At 31.9% G+C, this 23,057-nt stretch overlaps 3 protein-coding genes and 2 non-coding genes across 6 annotated transcripts; 1 reads left to right on the forward strand and 4 right to left on the reverse strand.

The window, feature by feature from the left end:
* Positions 1-1,282: 1,282 nt before the first annotated feature.
* On the reverse strand, positions 1,283-2,592 carry LOC120069118 (zinc metalloproteinase aureolysin). Its single transcript, XM_039020805.2, is given in 3 exon segments — positions 1,283-1,427; positions 1,429-1,591; positions 2,434-2,592. Coding segments are annotated over 3 exon segments (375 nt in total). The 5' UTR covers positions 2,577-2,592; the 3' UTR covers positions 1,283-1,358.
* Positions 2,593-6,483: 3,891 nt separating this feature from the next.
* On the reverse strand, positions 6,484-6,556 carry TRNAR-ACG (transfer RNA arginine (anticodon ACG)). The gene has a single exon. It is a non-coding gene; the product is annotated as a tRNA-Arg (tRNA).
* A 1,168-nt stretch (positions 6,557-7,724) lies between these two features.
* On the forward strand, positions 7,725-8,252 carry LOC150033689 (uncharacterized). Its single transcript, XM_090317023.1, has 2 exons — positions 7,725-7,859; positions 7,968-8,252. Exons 1-2 carry the CDS (start codon positions 7,725-7,727, stop codon positions 8,250-8,252), a joined length of 420 nt encoding a protein of 139 aa, XP_090173149.1.
* A 3,828-nt stretch (positions 8,253-12,080) lies between these two features.
* Positions 12,081-12,153, reverse strand: TRNAR-ACG (transfer RNA arginine (anticodon ACG)). The gene has a single exon. It is a non-coding gene; the product is annotated as a tRNA-Arg (tRNA).
* A 3,740-nt stretch (positions 12,154-15,893) lies between these two features.
* Positions 15,894-20,684, reverse strand: LOC120069105 (Phototropic-responsive NPH3 family protein). Of its 2 annotated transcripts, none has more exons than XM_039020787.2 (4): positions 20,157-20,684; positions 18,400-18,466; positions 16,874-18,070; positions 15,894-16,779 (listed from the first exon to the last, which is right to left on the reverse strand). In XM_039020787.2, the coding sequence occupies exons 1-4, from the start codon at positions 20,369-20,371 to the stop codon at positions 16,237-16,239; spliced, it is 2,022 nt and encodes a 673-aa protein (XP_038876715.1). In that variant the 5' UTR covers positions 20,372-20,684; the 3' UTR covers positions 15,894-16,236. The 2 variants fall into 2 exon arrangements, with proteins under 2 accessions (XP_038876715.1, XP_038876717.1); XM_039020789.2 differs by lacking the exon at positions 20,157-20,684 and adding an exon at positions 18,554-19,792.
* Between the last annotated feature and the right edge of the window lie 2,373 nt (positions 20,685-23,057).

Raw genomic sequence — 23,057 nt, forward strand, 5'->3', positions numbered from 1 at the left:
GGCACATTCAATAAAATCTCCATGCACATCTTAAATCATCTAAGAAGAATGACTCAGAACTTTCCATGAAAGCTTTAATTCCATAGTTCAAATTGTCACAATCATTGACAGTAAACAGACACTTGCAAAAGCAAACAACCTAGCTTGGTATTTATCCTTACTTCTAAGAGATGTTTGAAAGAGATTTAATGAGCATACTGGACATAGAAACTGCTTTAAGGAATTTAAAATTTTGAACAAGTCAAGTGGAAAATCCTTTTAGTTATAACAATCTTTAACTCCCAATGAATTCACTCAACTTCCTATGTAGAAGTTATCTCCATATCAAGCTTGTGGATCTTGTCAACGAGCGGTATGTGAAGAAAAATATTACTACTCCCGCCAACCACTTCTGATATCATCTACAAACAAATGGTAGAAGATGTGTCAAGGGGAGAAACACTCTTACGAATTTCTTCCCTGGATAGTCTGTATTAAGCTCTAAAAGTTGATCCCAGCCTTTCATCTTGTATCCTTCAAGCAGCATAAAATGACTCTTTATACCATTGTTATCCAACTAAAAATTAAAATCACCTAAACAACTCCTCTTTGTCCGAGGTAACACATAATCCTTGCATCTAAATTCTTCAATGTAATTATTGCCTCAGAGGGGTCATATAGGCTTTTTTCGCTAAACCATTCAAAGGGAACAAACTAAATAGAGAAGGAAAAGGAGTATGATTTCCAACTTTAGCAAGAAAATGTGTATACTCTAAAAGTACTACCAAACGCGATTGAAAACATTTTTCTTTTCAATCATTCAAGATTGCCTTGGATGACATTCAGCTCCAGATTAGTGGGAAGTACTTTCATAAGACAAAAAAACTTGAAAAGAAAAAAGAAAGCCAAAGATGAAAGGGAGCAATGGATGAACAGTTAGGTGGAAGAAAGTAGAAACCAAATGACGTCCTTCATGTGCTAAGCCATTATAAAATTCTTATAGATTTAGAGAAGTGAATTTGATAGTATATTGAATTTACAAAGAAATACATTCAAGTGCTCTCCAAAATGAACATCGAAGTCCCCAGTGCTTCCCTATTATATGACTAACTACTTCCCACCCTCACATCACACTCTTCGTCACTCTGTTCGGATGTGTCTTATCACTACGTTCTGTTACTAACAAAATTTACAAAGGAAAAGATCCACATGTCCTTCTATAGCTGCTACACACTTCCTCCCACCTTGTTTGGATGACCCATAAAACTTTCTTCAAGCGAATGTAAAATACCCTGGAGGTTCATTAGTGTTATCAATATCATATTTTTTTACTCAATGTCATTGTTTAACCTCATTTTTATTGAGAATCTAATAGGAAATTACAAAAGATGTCTTTGAAGATCGCTATGGAAACAGTTTCTCTCCAAGATATGGTTACTTGAAATACTTGCTTTGTTTTTCAATGCTTGTATTCCTTCGCCAATTATTAACTGCTTCCCGAACAGTAGATTGTGCCTGGCGCATCTCCTCAGCAGAAAACTTGTGTTCAATAATTCCCAGAGGTCCAGGCTGCAAAACCCTTATGACAGTTTCCATCTCTTGCTCCAGTTGCCTATACGAGGAAAGGAAAACATTAGGAGTTGTCCTAAAACAACACAATAATATGCTTTTATTTGTAAAACTTTGCGTAGAAACAATTGGGTAAGCTGTAAAGTTGAGGTTACTGTGCATTTTTCTAGTCTAAGAGTTGAAAGTTACTTTGCACTTGGATCAATATTCATAACAATTCCATCTACATGACCTTAGCTCAACTAACATAAGACATATAGAGGTTCGGATCTCCCACTCCCAATTGTGTACTGAAAAAAATATATATACATAACACTTCTAAAATACCCCATTATCATCTTATAATATAGGTAAGTTAAGAAACAAGAATTTTCAATAGGCTACTTTAAATCAATTACAATTCCTCTCCTCTCCCAATATTTTCTCTCACTTCACACCTTGGAAGACAATGTTCAAACAAAAGAGAGAAACCCCTCTACCAGCTTATTCGGGTAACCAGGAACATATCCACTAAACACTGAGTGAGACCACTAATTAGCGCATGTAGCTACGAAGTGTTGGGGACTCGAATCCTTCAGCTCAATTGAGAGAAGAAACACGAGCACATACGATATTTCACAAAAACTAAACACCAATTAAATCATAATTTCACATTAGAAAACACACACACCCTTGTATAGATAAATCATATCAATGCAGCAAAAGCAATGTATCAACGATTTTTCAATCACAACAAAGGCATCAACACTCGAAAAAAGAAAAAGCTACCAAAATCGAAATTACAAACAGATATACATAAAACTGTAGAAAACACTAAGATTCCCAATGGCGTCTCAGCAAATAACGATGGTAAGAATCTGTAGAAACTAGATTTGAGAGAATTACCTGAACAGGCCGGAGAAGGGGATGGAATTTCCCAGTCGAGAAAATGAAATTGGCATATCTGAGATTCTTCGTATTGTGCCACGGCCACGTTGAGAGACGGGAATAATATATGTACGAACGACGTCGTTTGAATTTTCGGCCATTTTAGAGAAAGGGATTTTTTAAAGAAAATAAAAATAAATAAAATACTCGACTACGGGGGATTGAACTAGGGTTGGTAAAATTTCCTGCGAGGACCGTGGAGAATCCCCGGTTTGATTAGGGATGGGGTCAAACCAGAAAAAATTTCTGGGCCCTGTCCGGAGACGGTATCCCCACCCGACCCTGACATCAATTTGATATATTTATATATTTATAAATATATATTTATAATATATAAAATAATTTATTTATAGATATGTTTATAATGTAAGTGTTGGTTTGGAGCCCGGAGAACTAGTAGGGGATTTCCTGCGGGGAATTAGTAAGGGAATCCCGTGGGGACCCCGTTTCCTCGACGGGGATGGAGAGAATTTCCCCCATGGGGCCGGGGACTGGGGATTCCCCTGCCCCGGCTCGGCCCCCTTGCCAACCCTATATTGAACCCAGGATCTCTGGTTCCATAGACCAGCGACAGTGCTCGCTCATTTTATCTATTTTATCTAATGATAATTAACTTGGATAGTAAATATTTAGACCTTGTCTAGTCATATTTTTATTTTTTGTTTTTATTTTTGAAAATTAACCATAGACACTACTTTTATCTTAAAATTTATTATTTTTTTTGTTATCTACTTTTCAAGTTTAAGAAATCAAACCAAATTTTGAGAAGTAAAAAAAAAGTTGTTTTTTGTTTTTGGAATTTGGTTAAGAATTCAACTACTATACTTAAGAAATATGTAAATCATTATAAGAAATGTAGAGAAAATAGACTTAATTTTCAAAAACCCAAAACAAAATACGAAATGGTTAACAAACGAGGCCTTAGTTTTTGTAAAATGGGTTAAATTACAAATTTAGTCATTAAACTTTGGTCTTTAAATTTTAGGAAATTTTTTATAAATGTCAAACTACTAAAAATATTTTAAAATATAGCAAAATGTCACAATCTATAAGTGTTTATTAATGATAGATGATAATAATCTATCAGTGTCTATTACTGATAGACAGTAAAATTTTGCTATATTTGAAAATATTTTGGCTCATTTTTCTATATTTAAAAATAGCCCTAAACTTTAAATAGTGTGTCTCATATGTTTACAATTTCGATTTTTTTAAAAAATTACTTGATATATTAAATTTAAATTTAAATTTTATCAAAACTCTAAACTTTTAATTTTGTTCCTAGAAAATTTAAAATTTTTAAAACTTTTAAAATTTAAAGGACTAAAATCACAATTTTAAAATTTTAAGAGTCAAATAAACCCAATCTTAAAAATTTAAAGATTAAATTTGTAATTTTAGATTTTAGATAACTCTCTAGTCATTATAGTTTAATATTTGTAAGAATTCACCCCTACAGTGAAAATTTAGTTCAAACTTAAGTATCAACTTATTTTATTTTATTGTTAAAGATCAACTTCCAATAGAGAAAAAAAATAAATAAAAGAATACAAATGGCATAAAAAAAAAATAATAAAGCACACAAAAGGGAACAACCCTAAAAAAGGAGCTCCAATCAAATAAAATGAGACTTTGAGAGTAAATACAAAAGGGATTTGGCATTTGCACCTCACAAGAGACCAAATATCAAAAGACACATTTTCAATCCTCTAAACAACCTATTGTTTCTATCTTCCATAAACCCAAAAATAAAGTGGAGGCTAAAAAATAAAGTGCACACCTCTGTTTGTTATTAAAAAAGAAAACTATATTTCCCGTACTAATGACAGATGAAAGAGAAATTCTCGATCATATCACTAAAAGTAATGTGTCAAACAAGCTGAAGGCCAAACACATCAAAGAAGTAATTGTAGACCAATTGAGCATAGTCACGACTCCATAATAAATGATCCATATCTTCTTACGCCTTCCGACAAAAGGATGCAACAAAAGGATCCACAAAAGAAAGCAATTTCTTTGAGAGTCTCTCCAAAGTAATGGCTCTTCCATGGATAACCTTTCGGAAAAAAAAAAAAAAAAACTTTTTATGGGATTTTCACCATCCTTAGCACGAGAGTCCTTTAGGCATAAGTGACGAATTTCTTTTATAAATTTTCGTTACGCCTTATTCTACTTGATTGGAGTTTTTCTTTTTTAAAATCATTTGTATTATTTCATTTTTTTTCTCTATGAAAAGTGGTATTTGATAATAACAATAATACGTTGATACTTAATTTTAAAATAATTTTTTCACTATGTGGATCAAATTCTTACAAATTTTAAACTACTATGACTAAAATATTATCCATTAATATCAGTAACTAAATTGCTGCTAGAATGTAAAACTATGAATTTGGTCCTTGAAGTTTGAGGTTGTATTTATTTGGTCCTTAAGCTTTTAAAATTACAAATTTATGATAAGATATTCTCCACCTAATAAAAGGACGCAACAGAAAGGTGCATCAAAGAAAACAATTTCCTTGAGATCCTATCTAAAATAAATTTGAAAGCAATGATGTAATATAAAATTTTTAAGATAATTGCAATAAATAACACTTTTAAGATTAATAATTACGTGTATAACAATATTTTTAAAGAATTGTAAATATAACAAAATCTATCAATAACAGACTCTGTCGTTGATAGACTTATTGCTAATAAAAATCTATCACAATAGATTTTGAGAGTTGAATCAACTTCTTTTAATTAGATAAAATTATTGTTACAAAAAAAAAATGATGAAATTACATGAAATATATATATTAATGAGATGGGTATTAATAGGGGGCAAAAAAATGTATATAATAAATAAAATTCGACTCTGCTGGGGATAGACCCCAGAATCTCTGGTTCCGTAGACCAGCGCCTTATCCATTGGGCCACAAAGTCAAATTGTTAATACTAAAATTAATTTGAAAGTAATTATCTAATATAAAACTTTTAGGATAATTACAATAAGTAACACTTTTAAGACTAATAATTAATGTATAACAACATTTTTAAAAAATTGTAAATATAACAAAATATATCAATAACAGAACCCAAAATCTCTGGTTCTGTAGACTAGCGCCTTATCCATTAGACCACTGAGTCAATTTGTTAAAATAAAATTAATTTGAAAGCAATGATGTAATATAAACTATGAAGCACAGATACTTCATGCGAAGCAAAAAATCTGTATCAGACATGTATCAGATACTATACTTTAAGATACTTCCCAGATACGTATCTGATACGCGATATGACGTATCTATTTCTACGCGTAGCTTTTTTAAAGAAAAAAGACAGGCAACTCATCTAATCTTTTCCAATCTAAAACTAGGCAACCTATTTAAAAAGCTCACTATTCGAGTCCAAAACTAAAAGGAAAAAAATAAATAAAAGACCAAACCTTAGAATCATCTAATCTTTATCTTCACATTTGAGTCCCCACAAAATCCACTAAAATATAAACCATTTGGATATCTTCAATAATTCAATGAATAAGTTCTTCGTTTATCTTCATACTTTTCCCTCTAATCTTCTTCTTCTTTGTAATATGAGTCAATTTCTAATTCATTTTATTAACCATTGTACTTCAACATCTTAAATGTTGTTTTTTTTTTTTTTTTATTGTATTTCAGTGTTTGTATTATATTTTGTGTTACTGATATTAAATTGTATGCTAAATTTATCTATATCTTAGATTTTTTAAGAAAAAGAAAATGTATCTTCAATGTATTAATATCATCGTTTTTTAGAAATATATATATAAAAACATGATGTATCCTTAAACATACCTATATCTTAGTTTTTTAAAAATTAACGAATCTATCCGTATCTGTCTATGCTATATAAAACTTTTAAGATAACTACAATGCGTGACACTTTTAAGACTAATAATTGATGAAATTACATGAAATATATATATATATTTTTAATGAGATGGGTATTAATAGGGGGCAAAAAATGTATATAATAAATAAATTTCGACTCTGCTGGGGATCGAACCCAGAATCTCTGGTTCCGTAGACCAGCGCCTTATCCATTGGGCCACAGAGTCAATTTGTTTATATGCTGAACATATTATATAAAAACCTTATATCTTTTGGGGGACAATATTAACCACGTTCTCTCCTATTAAATTTTAATATTGTTTTTTTAATTAAAATGTTAATAATCATTCAAAATGTTCTTAGTAAAAATTATTTGGAGATATATTTCTTTTTAAAAAAATAAATTTCATTATATGCCATCGTTGATTATATATCTTCACTTAATGATTTCTTTTATTTTATTCATTAACAAATATGGTATATATCTTTCAATTTTACAAAAATATTTGTATTATTTTATAATTAAAATATTTATAAAATTCAAATCGAATTTAATATTTATTAAATTTCGTTTATATTGCGCAAGATTTGTCAATACTAATCCCTTGATTTTATGAGTTTTTGCTTCTGAATGATATTGTTTCAATTAGTCACAAAATTTTCCCAAATTTCCTTTCTTACCTATTTTGGATTTTAACTTAAAATTCAGAATCCCTAATTTCGATGGTCGTATTTAATGCAAAATTATTGTTACAAACATTCATCTAATTTATGTTTAATTTCTTATGTATATATACGAAGTTTATCTCAAATATATATAAGGTTTATTCTAAATGTATTTAGAACTAGTACAAATTTAAGGTTGTTATACACTATATATTGTATATTTTAATTTTAGTCTTATTTCTATAAGATATATTAAGAAATAAAAACAAAATTATGCTAGTTTTTCCATTTTATAGTCTATTAGTTTGTTGGGCTCCGATTTGTTAAGCCCATTTTCTTTTCTCTTCCATCACTCTATATTCTGCTTACTCTGTATATAAAGAACAAAGTTCATTGTATTTATTTTATTGATCTATCAATGAAGAGAATTGTCTTCTTATTTTATTCAATGTGATAATATGGCATCAAGTGAATTTTTTTCACATTGAATCACTCTTCGATTGATCACCTTTTGACACACTTTCAGATCATCCCTATTTGAGAACTTATCCTCGCCATGTCCACAGGAGAAGATTTAACACCTGTGAATTTGAGGATTCCACCTCTCATGAATACTAATATGGAAGTGCAATTGAATCCATATCTCCTACATCATTCAATTGTTCCACTACTAATCTTGTATCTCAACCACTTGCTGGATCAAGCAACTACTCATCATGGAGTAAAGCAATGCGTCTGGCACTTTCTAGTAAGAACAAATTAAGGTTTATCATTGGAACAATTCAGAAACCACCGATGAAAGGAAGTTTGATGTCTGTCTGGCAGTGTAACAATGATGACATTATGTCTTGGATCATTAATTCGGTATCCAAAAAAATTGCTGCAAGTCTCGTATAAACTAGAAATGTGAAAGAAACCTGGGATGAATTGAAGGAAAGATATTTTCAGTCCAATGGCTCTTATGTCTATCAGTTGAGGAAAGATCTTGTGACAACGATACAAGGTAATTCCTCTGTTGAAACATATTATGCTAAAATCGCTACAATATGGCAAAATCTTGTTGAATATCGCCCTGTTTGTGAATGCCATTATGGAGGTTTGAAGAAAATGATCGAATTCCGTAATGCTGAATTTGTCATGATCTTTCTTATGGGATTGAATGAATCATACAATCAAATTCGAGCTCAAATTCTCTTAATTGATCCTTTGCCGGCTATCAACAAAGTTTTTTCGCTGATAATTCAAGAAGAAAGATAGAGATCCATTGGTCAGAATTCTTCATCAACTGAATCTATCACCCTAATGGCAAATACTGATGGAAACAAAAAGAGTGAACCTGATAAGTCTAATAGGAAAGATGGACATCGTCCCATATATTCCAACTTTGGAATAAAGGGACACATTGTGGATAAATGTTACAAACTTCACGGATATCCATTAGGTCACAGATTATACAATTCTTCTATTCATCAGAAAAATGTTATCTCCAGCCCATCTTCTCCCAATGTAACAGCATCAGAGAAAACTAGTATTGCAGGGCGATCCAATCAGTCAACATTCTTTGCAAACCTCACTAATGATCTGTATTCATAGCTGATGACTATGCTGCAGTCTCATCTCTCCTTTTCACAGAATGAAGGTATCATCAAAATTGAAACCACACATGTAGCAGGTACATGCCATTCTCCATTTACACCTATAAATAGTGATAGTGTTCTTTGGGTTTTAGATTCAAGAGCTTCAAGTCACATATCCAATAATCGATCTCTATTTGCAAATATGAGAGTTGTTCATAACTATCAGTTGTCTTGCCTAACTAAACTAGATTCATGGTTGAATTCATTAGTGATATCATTTTACAGAAGAATTTTTTGCTTCATGATGTCCTCTTTGTCCCAGAATTTGCATATAATCTGTTGTCTGTCAGTGCCTTACTTAAAGATCAACGTTATTCCATTCATTTTTCTAAAGATCATTGTTCAATTCAAGACAAGTTAAGCTTGAAAATGATTGGGAAGGCTAATCTCATTGATGGTCTTTACTTGTTAGCAACACTCACTAACAGGAATAAAGGTAAAATGCAACATGTTATGTCTTGTAAAGCATCTACCTCTATATGGCATCAACGTTTGGGATACCCTTCAACTGTCAGAATGGAAGAGTTGTCAAATATCTTGTCATTCTCTAATTTTATATCAAATCATGATCATTGTCATGTTTGTCCATTGGCAAAACAACGTAGACTTTCATTTCCTGTATTGAATAAAGTTGCTGATGAAACTTTTGATCTTATTCATTGTGACATCTGGGGACCTTTTCACAATCCCACATATGTTGGTTTTTCTTACTTTGTCACCTTAGTTGATGATAAATCTCGTTATACATGGGTTTACCTTTTGAAACATAAGAATGATGTCTTGCATATTATCCCCCGTTTCTTTAAACTTGTTGAAACATAGTTCTCTAAAACCATTAAAGTCTTTCGATTCGACAATGCACCTAAACTCAACTTTAAGGATTTTTTTGCCACAACTAGAACAATCCATCAATTTTCTTGTCCTTACACACCTCAACAAAATTCTTGTTGTTGAAAAGAAGCATAAACATCTCTTGAATGTAGCACGAGCCTTGATGTTTCAAGCCAAAGTTCCCATTATTTTTTGGGGAGAATGTGTTCTCACTGTAGCCCACTTGATAAACAAAATCCTCATGCCATTATTATCTCACAAAAACTCCTTTTTCTATCTTAAATAGAAAAGATGTTGACTACTCTTTGTTAACAGTCTTTGGTTGCTTGACATATGCTTCAACCTTATCAGTTAAGAGATCTAAATTTGATCCAAGAGCTCATCCATGTGTCTTTATGGGATATCCACCTGGTGTAAAAGGATACAAATTATATGACATTGTTATGAAGAGTTTCTTTATCTCTCGAGATGTCCTCTTCTTTGAAGATTTATTTCCTTTCCACAACATCATTGCCAATCCTTCTAACATATCTACTAATTTCTTAGATCAGTTTGTACTTCCTTCTCCAATTCTTATGGATATACCTCTAAAAGCTACAAGTACCACTAACTTGAATATAAATTCACTGAATCCTAGTGACAGTATGTCTACTGCTATACATGATTATATGCATAATGATCAGTTGATAGAACCAGAGGTTGCTACTTCAGTACCTGATGTAACAGCAGTCGCTTCTCCTACTGAACCAGCTCCAAGACGATAATAAAGGCAACACAAGTCACCTTTTTATTTGAAAGACTTCCATTGCAACATTATAACCAACACTCTTACTCACTCCACATCTCCATTTTTTTTTTTGGAAAATATCTTTCCTATGATATTTACTCATAAGCCCACAAAGCATATATGTTGAATGTGGCCACAGTCTATGAACCTAGGCAGTCAAATTCAAGGAATGGAGAGATGCTATGGACAGTGAAATTGATGCTATGGAAAGAAACAACACTTGAACAGTTGTGTCTTTGCCAAAAGGACATCACACAGTGGGTAGCAAATGGGTATATCGTGTGGAATACTCTCCTAATGGGACCATTGATCGTTACAAGGTCAGACTTGTGGCTAAAGGATATAACCAGCAAGAGGGTATTGATTTCTTTGATATTGTTATAGTGAAAATAGTCCTTGCTTTAGCTACCTCGTATAATTGGCCCTTGGCACAGATGGACATCAATAATGCATTCTTGAATGGAGATCTATTTGAAAAAGTCTTCATGACTCTACCTTTGGGATACAAGACTTTTGAAGAACCAAAAGAGGGGGAGCATCTTGTTTGCCAGTTAAACAAATCCATTTATGGTCTTAAACAGGCTTCACGACAATGGTTAATCAAATTTTCAAGTACTTTATCATCACATGGATTTCGATAGTCAAAGTCAGATTATTCACATTTTACTAGAGGACGTGCTGATACATTCATTGCACTGTTAGTTTTTTTTTTTTTTTTTTTTTTGGGGGGGGGGGGGGGGGGGGGGGGAGGGAGGCGTGTTTAGATACAAGACGATCTGTTTCTAGGTTTTATATCTTATTGGGAGATTCCTTGATTTCTTGGAAATCCAAAAAGCAGCCAACTATGTCAAGATCATCTGCTAAGGCTGAATACAGAGCTTTAGCCTCTGTGACTAGTGAACTGCTAACAGACTTGAGCATTCGACATTCACTTCCAGCCACTGTTTTTTGTGATAATCAAGCTGCCATTTCAATTGCTTCAAATCCAACCTTCCATGAGAGAACAAAGCATATTGAAATAGATTTTCACTTTGTTCGAGATAAGATTGTTGATGGATTTCTCAAAAGCGCTTCCAATTCGTTCCAGTCTTCAGCTAGCTGATATGTTCACAAAGGCGTTATCACACTCTGTTCTATCTAATGTCTTAGTCAAGTTGGGTGTCCTCGATATTTATCTTCCAACTTGAGGGGGAGTATTAAGAAATAAAAATAAAATTCTATTAGTTTTTCCGTTTTATAGTATGTTAGTTTGTTGGGTTCCAGTTTGTTAAGCCCATTTTCTTTTCTCTTCCATCACTCTGTTTTCTGCTTGCTCTATATATAAAGAACAGAGTTCATTGTATTTATTTTATCGATCTATCAATGAAGAGAATGGTCTTCTTAATTTATTCAATGTGGTAATAATATATATTCCACATACTTTATTATACTTTGTTATATATACACACGTATATACTTGAAATTGAGATATATGTTTAGTTATTTTGTCAATATATATATTTTTCTTTTTTTATAGATTTCAAATTTGACTTAAAATTTAGAATCCTCAATTTTTGTAGACTACATTTATGTAAAATTATGGTTACAAATTTTTGTTTCGTTTTTATGTATATATACGAGATTCAAATATATTTAGAACATATACTAATATATACATCACATTTTAATTTTAGTCTCATTTTTATTAAAATATACATATATTCCACATCATTTGTCAAATATCTACATACACATTTAGTTATTTTGCAAATATATAATTCACATTATAGACCAATAATACTAACATGAGAAAAAAAGGCATAAACTATTATTAAAAAAAAAAACGAAAATCGACTTCACTGGGGATCGAACCCAGAATCTCTGGTTCCGTAGACCAGCGCCTTATCCATTGGGCCATGAAGTCAGTTTGGTTCAAACTGTTTAACAATTAAATATAGTAGTAGACTACCATACTTTTGAATTTTGTTTAAATTAAAATACAAATTTTGGTTCCTTCGATTTTGATAAATTTAGAATATAATATTTTATATTATAAAAGTTAGAATTAAACTGTATATTTAGAGACTTATTTATGAGAGTTTTATAAAACCAAAGATATAAATTCTATCTTTTAAAATTATATAGACTAAATTTTAATATTCTCTAAATCATATGAACTAAATTTGTAATTGAAGATTTATTTTAAATTTAGTTCCTAGATTTCAAATGCTTAGATTCACTCTCGAGTTTTCATGAATAGTAATCATTTATTTTTAGGTCTTTTATTCCAAGTCGATAAGAAAAAATAGTAGCGAATGCTTTAGCCCTCCATCACCACAATCAAACTTCGATGTCTCATCAATGGACTCCTAACGTATACGAATGAGTGTGATTCATTCAAGAAATTCATGCCTCTCTATTGAGATTTGAACGGTTTGTATTTTTCAAAACTTCATGGACATACAGGAGAGAAAGACATGACTCACTCGTCAGACCAAGGCATAACTTTGACTTGTTCAAATAACAAACAATTAAGCCTTTATTTAGATTCTTTCTCTTTTTGAATGATTGGGAGGGATCATCCTTAAAAAAAATCTCTTTGGAACGTTAAAGAGATAAAAAATTTAAAAAAAAAATAGAAAGAAAGAGAAGTTTTGTCTTTCTTTCCAAAGAAATGGAACATGTCTCGGAGAAGGCCACTAGCACCCGACTTACCAAAATGTCCCATGGCATCACAATGTAAGTATTGGTTTCTCTTGGAAGCACCATCAATATTGAATTTTAACTGGAAGGAAATTTCCAAGCAATCAACTTTCTTACCTTCATAATTGACTCAATTTTTTTCGAATAGAAAATCTTTTTCTATAGCTAGACTATCTTTCTTCAAGTGAAAGATCGGATCGTGAAACCTCCTTGGACTCCTTTGAAATCCTATACTCATGTCTTTATCTTAAAGGCTACAGAACTATCTCTGGAAAGCATTAAGCCGTCGAACTATCAAACCGAAGCTCACCTTTAATCAGCTAGTACAAGAAAGTGGAGGTTGGATGAACAACCTAAAAAGTTCTAGTATCTCGTATAATCCCAAGCTTGCAATCCCTGTTGGTATAACATAGATGTCTTCTCTGGCAATAGTCAATCATGAACCTAAAGTAGGGGCCAAGCCAACACACTGGACGAGCTCTTCCTTGGGAGCTGACCCGAGAACTCGAATAGCTCTATCTTAGTGAGTGTTGGCTAAGAAGCTCTTTTCAGCAATAGAATAGTACTCCTGTTCATTCATATTCTTTCTCGCTTCTTTTCGATAGTGTAATTTCGTCTCCTCGATCACCATTCCTTTCACCTGAACTGGTTAAGAGAGATGAACCCGCACCACATACATTTTATAACCTTCGAACCAAAACCCTCAATGTCAGATGACCCTACATGTGCACTTAGTAGATGATATGTTCACTTGGACTTTACATGTGCACACCCTAGATTGTAATGAGTAAAAAAAAAAAAACTCTGGTAACTCTTCCCCTCTTTTTTCATTTGCTTTTTTAAATAATAAATAATATATATATAACTTTATTTTTTTTATTCAAATATAGAAAAATATGTGTTTAAGAAAAGTTAGATCGTGTAGCATATTTAGAGTTTGGTTTTGGAAAATAACAAAAATTGAAAAATTTCAGACCCGTTTGGTAATCATTTGATTTTTGGTTTTTTGTTTTTAAAAATTAAGCCTACAAATACTTCTACCACCTCCAGATTTTTCCTTTATTGTTTACTTTTTACCCATGTTTTCAAAAAAAAAAAATATATTTGAAAACTAAAAAAAAATTATTTTAAAAACTTGTTTAACTTTTTTAAATTTAGTCAAGAATTTAACTCTTGTTAGGTCCATTTGGTAACAATGATAAGAAAATGTGAGAAATAGACTTAATTTTTAAAAATTAAAAATTAAAAACGAAATGGTTACCAAACAGGTTTTCATAATTATGACAAACCACCTTCAAACTACTAGTTGCCCTCCTTCTCTATCTTCTTCTTCTCTTATCTTGGACCACTACTCATAATCTCTTAGCACATAATAATTAGGGAGTTTTATTTTTTAAAATGTCAATGACGATAATGATTTAAAAAAAAAAAAATACATATGGGTTGCACATTGTGTTTGCGGTTCACCAATTTACTGTCACAAATTTGATCTTATTTCTTTTTTTTTTCTTAAATAATTTCAAGTCTTTTTTCTAATGAGATTGGAATGGATTGTAAAATGTTAAATGCAATCAAAGATATATATCCTTAACTTAAATTTAAATATGATAATTAAAAGTTTATAGTAAAAAAGAAAAAAAGAAAAAAAAGGAATAGTAGTATCTAATAAGCTTAACTATTTTTTATATAAATCTATGATAAATATAAGACAGGATTGTTGGCCAATAATCTCCTTTTCCAAATATTTAATACCAACCTTCAAAAACTATCACTTCATTTTACTTATGTGAAGAATTAAAATAATTGATGATGACACATGCAAAAAACCCTACCCATTGGCCATTGCAATCTTAATTAAATGCAAATATATATATGTATAGTAATAATAAGTTATATGAGGAACATATATTCAAACACAATCACTTTCAAATGAAACAAAAGCATCACATGGGTTGTCAATTGCTTTGTACCTTTTGTCCTACCTAAGGAACAAATAAAAAATCCTTGACAAATACTTGGCACCTTCCATAGATAAATAAATAAGAAGGGGGGTGTTTATTTCCATGAAGCCAAATATTTGTCTTTTCTCACTATGTTACCATACTAGTAATCAAGACCATGTTATAATTATTAAACTTAGGAGCGTGTTGTGCAATATATAATAAAATATTTATGTCTCTATAGGTAAAAATTTAAAGTGATTTACAAATAGTTTCTTTATTTTGTTTATTTTTATATGATATTGATCGTGTGTTAGGATTGGAAAGCCTAATCAACAAATAGAGCCAATCTAAGCTCAAACCAAAACTTGAGTTGGAATCTAACTCTTACTAGTGCATAAGCATTGTGATGCAAAGTGGCTTGGCATCATATTGCTTTAATAAGATGCAATTGATTGTACACTTCTGATCAAATAATTGCTTTAGTTGGGACATTTGACACTTGTGTATAAACAATTTAAGGTGCAATACGTGAGTTGAGATTAGAAACGTGTGAAAAATTCAGTCCATATTTGGTGGGGGCATTAGAGTATTAAGAGGACTTTTCGTAGAACGAGAGGACTCAAAAGGACACACCTCAAGTGCACAATAAACGTCAGGTAGCCAAATGCAGAATGAATAACTAGTGAAACTATGAAAGCATCTAAGCAGTAAACATATCTTAAATTGAGTTTTCTCCTCTTCTGACTTGAGTGCTTAATGTTAAGGGCCAAATATTGACATAAGTTGGAGAGAATGTAGAAGTATATTTGTTCTTCTTATCACTTTTATTGCATTATAAAGTGTACCAAAAGACATGATGTAACCTAAAATAACAAATTTGTTTTTGTGAGACTTGAGATTACATATAAAAGAAAAGAATTCTAGGATGCATTATTTTTTTTATGGGAAACAATGAACTTCTCCAAAATTATTGCTAAATGCATATTATTTTATATGGTACTAACATATATCATATATATACTTCTCTAAAAAGATGTTATACATTAATAATAAAATAGATCCACACAACTGGCGAAAGAATACATGTAATTAAAAGAATATGATTTCAACTCTATCTTACTGGTGAAAGTATGGCTCATTCAGGCTTTACCTCTAGGATAAAAGTATAGGATACCTGTATTTGAGAATTGAGGCTTACCCACCAAAAAAGAAAGAGAAAATGAAGAGTCAAAGTGATTGGGATGAACATAGCAACAACCAGAATCAACACTCAGTAACTATCAACCTCATATTAGACAGGATCACACTAAAAGTTACACTATACACTCATTTCCACGGATCCAAATTCATTAGATTCAGAGTCATGAAACCGAATGCCGCCTTCTCTTTTGAAACGGGAACCGGCTTTCGGAACTGCCCTTCGTCCCTATAGGTTTGATGCTGTTTATCCTGAAAAGAACATTGAGTTTACTCAACTTCTTGGTGAATGATTTGAATAGCTTGTTTGCAGGATGGGACTTTACAAGTTCCTGCTTCATAGAAACATGGTCCTTTTCCAGGTCAGTTAGCCTCATTCTCATTCGAGCAACTTCGAGTTTCAGCTCACGGTTCTCTCTTCTAACTGATGCATAATTGTCCCGTGGGGAGATGGCTCCACTTCCAGCACCACTACTCGATCGTAGTGGAAATTGGCTACCATTGGTCGACCCGAAAAAGAACTGATTGTGGCTGCCATTCATCGCATTCCTCAACCTGATTTGCTCAAAGTATAGCACTTGTACTGCCATCTGCACTGGTAGCCTTTCATTTTGTGCAGCATGGCTACAAGCTTCTTGAGATAGCTTCTGACAGTCTATGGTTTTGCAAAGGCGGTAACGCTCTGAGTCTTTGATGTTCGGATGAACCTACGAAGGATGATAAGAACGAGTTTAAAGAATAATTAAGCTGTGAAGTTGCAAAAAGTTTTACACAGAGGAGATGAGTGAGAGAGATGCTTACTTTGAGGAAGATATCTACAGCTCTGTACAAGCCGTCACTTACTGCCCGAGCATGATCAGGCAGTAATTCAGCTAATGCTATGAACTTTGAGGGCATCAAATTTGTGTCGAGTGCAACTTCCGCTAAATAATTATCCAATAACTTAGAAACCTTCAGAATCGCGCTTTGTTTAGGCGAACCAGGACTGTCGAAATCACACATCATTTCACTTTCATCTCTCAAGTGATTATCTTCATCATCCTCCTCATCCAAGTTTAGAAAGATGGAGAAGATCCTCACCACTGATTCTGTATCATACATGGTGCTATGGTTGATCCCATGTGTGATTGAAGGAATTAAAACATCCTCAAGAATAGCTTGGTCCAATTGCAAGCCCATCCGTCTCTCCAAGTCCGATCGACAAGAAGTTGAAGCCGAAGCAGTGATTGCTGTTTTCAACAAACTTGAAAGAAATGCCATTGGAACTGGGCTCTTCCGGGACTGGGTCGGTAACAAGCTAACGATTGTCTCCACGATCACCCTCTGTTTCTTTTGCATTTCCAAATTTAAAGAACTTCCCTTCACCAAATGATGGTCTCTTATAACAAGGCCTTGAAGAGAATTATGAGCATAGTTGATTAAAATCTTGCTGATCATATCCTGTTTTAAACCTTTCGACTTCACCGCCGATAGAACCCTTTGGAAGAAATCGAGATTGAGCATCGTCAGTGACTTCCCCCACCAATCTGATGGCGTTTCTGGCTCGATGTTAAGAGCAGTTTTGGAGGGATAGTTATGATCTAACTTAAGTAAGCCGGAAGTCAGCTGCTCTTTGCATGCATTGCTAGCAATTGCATTGATAAGTCTATTTACCAGATTGATCTCTTCTGAGAAAGACAATAAACTTTCACAGCGGTGAAGGACAGATATAGAGTTCGATATATTTGGAAATACCATCTCCTTTAGGTATGCTTCAGTTCTGGTTTCCAAGTTTCTGTCTGCAAACTCTTCAGTCATCTCCAAGTAATGAGAAGCACAACGCAGCATAGCGACATTTGATAATGTAATCTCAACATTTATGCCATAACAGAACTTTGCGGTCAGCTCAAATGCCTCAGACCCACCAGGAATAGTGGAGAGGTTAACCCTTGAAGTTTTTGAATCTTTCGCTTCCAACAATAATTTTCGAATCTTTCCGCTCCGAGAAACTAAGGGAAACTGCAATGTATTGGCAACTGTAAGAGGGAAGCTTCAAGTTTGGATCACTCCTTTACTTCAATTTCAACAATATTTGTTTCGGTTTTTCAAACAAAGCAGGAAAAAGTTGTACATGGTTCACAAGCTATGCAATTATCTTGGCAAATCTTTCTTAAAATTTCTCTTATCTAAGCAACAAACCAGAACCAGATGCATTTTCAGTCCAACTATCATGAATTGATGTTGGATTGCACTTAAAAATTCAGATCGAGTTAGTTTTGATATTAAAGTAAAGCTAGATGAATATATATCACAGACTTTGATTTCTAATCGAACCCAATTTCCCTCACCTTGTGAAGTGCAAAGCTAGAGCCTCCAACTTCGATAGCAAGATCACTGGAGACATCAGAGATTGGCCTGCAATTAGTCAACTGGTTAGAATGCTAACAAAAAGAGAAGAATACCAAGAAGACTCATCCGAATGAATAAGCAAATCGAGCATACATGCTTGTTACTTGTAATTGTTGGCAGGGACCTTTCAAGATTATCATCAGCCAAATAAAATTAAAAAGAAAACTTTCCTTTTGCATGAAAGAACTGACAGGATTTTATCTGCACTTCAAAACTATGGACAAGAACACTAAATTTGATATTATCAAACAAGAAGAGTGGCCCAGTCTGATAATGATGGATCTATTATTAAGGAATGAAGGTGGCTGATAAAGTTATAAACAGTGAAAAGTTAAAATCTCGAGTTGGAGGTAGAAGGAACAGTTTGGTTCATCGAAGCTGGCTAACAAAATGAACCAACTTAATATACGGAACACATCAACAGTATTCATATGATTAGAGATAAAAAATGGTCATACGAGCCTTATGGTCTAAGAAGTCGATGCAAATCACCTTACAGAATGTAAAGCCAGAAAATGTCATCCTGTGTCAACTGTTCTTCAATTTGTCTGTCCTTTTGTGAAAAACAAGAGATAACAAAGCTAAAAAAAATTGTAGTTCACCAAATTGATAAATAACGCAGCAAATAGAGACAGCAATTAGCCCCAAGCCTCGTGAACTTGTCCCCTGGGCTCAAGATGTTCAAGGTCAACCTCAAAGCTGGGTTACTGTGATTTTCAAATTCTACTGTATACTTGTTTTCTTCCATATTTTTTAAGCTCTGTGAACCAGAGCTAAGCTTGGTAAAAAGAATATTACAGTTTAGAGAATAAGATGTTTCATACCATCCCCAAAAAAGCTTGATCTCCAGACGGGGGTTAAAAAGAAGAAGAAAAGAATCATGTGTATCTCATAGCTTAGTGGTAGTGGAATAATTTTGAGATAATAGTTTTGAGATGAAACGAACCTTATTAAATATATATATATATATATAGCATAAGAATGATAGCTCGCCATAAATCTTCCAAACAAAAAAGAAAACAGAGGAATTAATCTGGCACTTATTCGAGTTGGGTGTTCAATTTGATTTGATAAAAATATTCTACAAAATTTAAAGTTAAAAAATAAAACTAAATAGTTTTTTTTTTAAAAAAAAAAAGACGAAGAAGAAGAAGAAAGAAAAGGAACCAAGCTTTTTTCCTTCCTTTTTCTCGCTAGAGCAAGATAGAGAATCCACCCTGCTACACGTATTAAGAATTTGAGAGCTTACAGTAAGCTCGTAAGTAACGATCAAGAGATTGGTAGTACAAATCTTCCGAACCCATTGTAAAAAAAAAAAAAAAAAAAATGAAGCTCAGCAAAATGAGAAAATGGAGTTCTTCAATTATCACCTCTCTAGCCATTACTAACTTCCAAACTCAGATTACTCTACATTCTTTTTAGTAACTGCATGGCATCAGTTTCACTCTGTTTGTCTCATTGTGAAGGGAGATGACAATTCAAGTCTCTTATTTCCATAAAAACATATTAGAAAATTTATTTCCAAATCCCAATACTCTTAAAAACCACCACTATTGCAAATCCATAACAGAACACCCATGATCCTATATTCTCAAACAGCCAAACAGTCTCAAGCAATTCATCAAACACATAACAGATAATACAAGAAAACCCAACTCAAAAAAATGGAAAATCAAGAATTAGTTCAAGAGATTACCACTCAGTCGCATGCCTAATGCTGGAACTGGGACGAAACGATCTCTTCCCAGAAATGCTCGGCTTCAACTCCGCAACAGTAACGACCCCCATTCTAAAAAACACAAAAAATTCACCACACCACAAAGACCCAACTAAGAAACTCGACTCAAAAATGGAAACCCATTTCAAATTAGACGAAGAAAATCGAAATTGTGGGCAGAGATTGTTGGACATTGAAGGCCCTGCATATTCAACCTTGTGTGATGAGAATTGAGAAGAAAAGGGGATGGAGTGAGGGGAAAGTCACATGAAGTCATGCAAGATTGAAGGAGGGAGGTGATGACTTTGGGAAAGCATTAGTTTAATGAGTAATTATAATGAGGTTAATGGTAAAGTCAAGAAAGGAGAAAGGAAAAGGGAGAAACAGAGGAGTGATAGAATTGAAACTTTTCGGTGAAAGGAAAGATGAAGAAATGAAATCAACATTCCGATCACAACTTTTTCTTCATTTGTTTACATACAAACATGGTTTGGTTTTTGTTTGCTTAGGAAAAATTGTAGGAATTGTAAAAGGTTGCATTGCAGTGCTTTTGGGAGTGGTAATCATGGCCATTGAAAGCCACCCACATGAAAAAGTTAAAACATTCCTCTAAATTTTAAATTTCAAAAAGTAAATAAATATATTAAAATTATATTTTGCTCTGTATATTTGGTAGTTTGTCTAATTTTAATCAATGTATTTTTAATAATCTTAAATTTAATCTCTCAACTTTGATTCTTATATAAATTAATTAAATAATAATAGTTTCGTGCAAGAAAACACAATTTATGAATATATTTTTAAATTTGTACTAAAAATGTTAATAGATACCCATTTTTTCTCCAAAGAATCAAAAAGAATCAATAATAAATTTGCAGTAGGGATTGAATTTAAAATTTATTGAAAATACATGGATTAAAATTAAATAAATAAAAATACTAACATAAAAATTCAACAAACTTAAAAAATATAAGGACCAATATAATTTCTATATCACTTTTCTTTACCTTTGTATATAAAATAATTAAATAAATAAATAAATTAGGCATGCAATTTTTTTTATTATTTTATATTTTCGTAAACGAAGTTTGTTTTTCAAAATTACGCGTTGCAGTTTTTGAAAGTTAGTTGCAATTTTTTAAAATTTTTCAAAGAGGTACATTTTAGTTTTTCATTTTCTAATATATTCTTACCCACAATAGATTTGATTTAACGAGTGATTCTTATCCTTGGTTTTTAAAAAAATAAAATCCTTTCTTACAATACGAAATCAAATTTTAGACCTTAAAGTTGATAGTAGAAACTTTATACCAAACTATTAATTGAGCTATACTCATTTTAGTATGGTAAAAAATATTGAACCAATAGGTAACTCTACTAAAATTATGCTTGTCAACTTGAAATATGTTGGTAGATAATGCATCAATTATCATTACAAAGGTTAATAGTTTGATCTAAGTCTAAAATATAGGGTCAACGTAAATGTCAAGGTCTCAATTTTATGAAAATTTTGATAAAATGTTGATGTTGATAGATGTCTCTTCAAAAATATAAAACCAAAACATGATATAAGGTATTTAAATTAATAAATAATTATTTTTAAATTTCAAATGGGTTAAAATATTTATTATTAATATTATATTCATCTTATTGATATTTTGTTGCTTATTTTTTTATGTTTTAAGACTTTTTTACAATACAATGGGAAATCGATACATCCTGTATATCAATGTCGAACCCATGAAAATGTGAAAATGTCGATATAAATATCAACATGTCAATTAAAAAATTAATATCATGGTTCTATCCTCACCTCACACTTATCTAAAACATCAATAAACCTTGATAGAGGGTTAAGAGATTATAGGTTCAATTAACGGTGGGCACCTACCCTAAGATTTGATATCTTACAAGTTTCCTTTAACATCGAGATGTTGTAGATTTAGATGAATTGTCCCGTGGAATTAGTCGATGTGCACGTAAGTTGGTCAGATACTCACACACACATAAACTTACTACATCCACGACAAATGTAAGAGTTTCAATCTTCACCTAAAATGAAACTGGTAAAAATAAAATTAATTAAAATGACATGTACTCATGCAAAAAAAATTACTTATTTATTTAAGTCTAGCCAAGAAATGAAATTTTTCGATTTTTAAAAAGATAATATAGAAATTTTATCTATTGATAGATGGCATTTATTAGTCATTTTCAAATGAAGTAGATTAAATATATGTAATTGGAAATAAGCATTATAATTTAACCCAAAAAGAAAGTAAACTCTATTTTAAAAAACAAGAATCTGATAAAGAAAAATGATAAAAGTTAGATTAGTTTAAGTGCAAATTATGTGTAAAGCTTAACTAAAGTAGGAGCCAAAAGAGAGGGAAAAAAAAGGGTTAAAATTTTATATGAATGTTATAATTAGATGAGAGGCGTGGTGTGGGGCAAAGGCAAACACATATATACCTCCAATACAATAATAATGATTATTCTTTGAGGTTAAAAAGGCTAAAACTCGTTATCTAAAATTAAAACAAACAATAATAATAATAATAAAATCGTGTGTCTTTCAATTCTCCATTATAATTAATACGTGTGTATGTGTTTTTCCTTTTTTAAAAAATTACTTTTCTCGAAAGGTGGTATTTTTGCTTTTGTTTTCTTTAAATTGTTTGTGTGTTTTATGCAGATAATTATTTAATTTTTTTTAAAAAAAATAAGAAAGGAAAATAAAGAACTTTGATGGGAATTGGGACATAGGTTGGATTGGGATTATTGTGACTTTTAAAATAATTCTTGATTATTGTACTTCTAGAAGAGAAAATTTTTAAAAATAGAAAAATAAGAAAAAATATTTATACAAATATCAAATGT

Source organism: Benincasa hispida, chromosome 9, assembly GCF_027475165.1.
Source record: "Benincasa hispida cultivar pf3 chromosome 9, pf3_genome.v1.1, whole genome shotgun sequence".
Lineage (NCBI taxonomy): Eukaryota > Viridiplantae > Streptophyta > Magnoliopsida > Cucurbitales > Cucurbitaceae > Benincasa > Benincasa hispida.

Bases quoted from the DNA above. Each gene is read 5' to 3' on its own strand.
- LOC150033689 (XM_090317023.1), top strand. From the start codon at position 7,725: ATGCGTCTGGCACTTTCTAGTAAGAACAAATTAAGGTTTATCATTGGA. The intron at 7,860-7,967 runs GTATCCAAAAAA...TATGTCTATCAG, and splicing joins TGTCTTGGATCATTAATTCG to TTGAGGAAAGATCTTGTGAC.
- LOC120069105 (XM_039020787.2), bottom strand. From the start codon at position 20,371: ATGTCCAACAATCTCTGCCCACAATTTCGATTTTCTTCGTCTAATTTG. The intron at 18,071-18,399 runs GTGAGGGAAATT...AATACATTGCAG, and splicing joins CTAGCTTTGCACTTCACAAG to TTTCCCTTAGTTTCTCGGAG. The intron at 16,780-16,873 runs GTAAGCATCTCT...CATCCTTCGTAG, and splicing joins CTGTAGATATCTTCCTCAAA to GTTCATCCGAACATCAAAGA.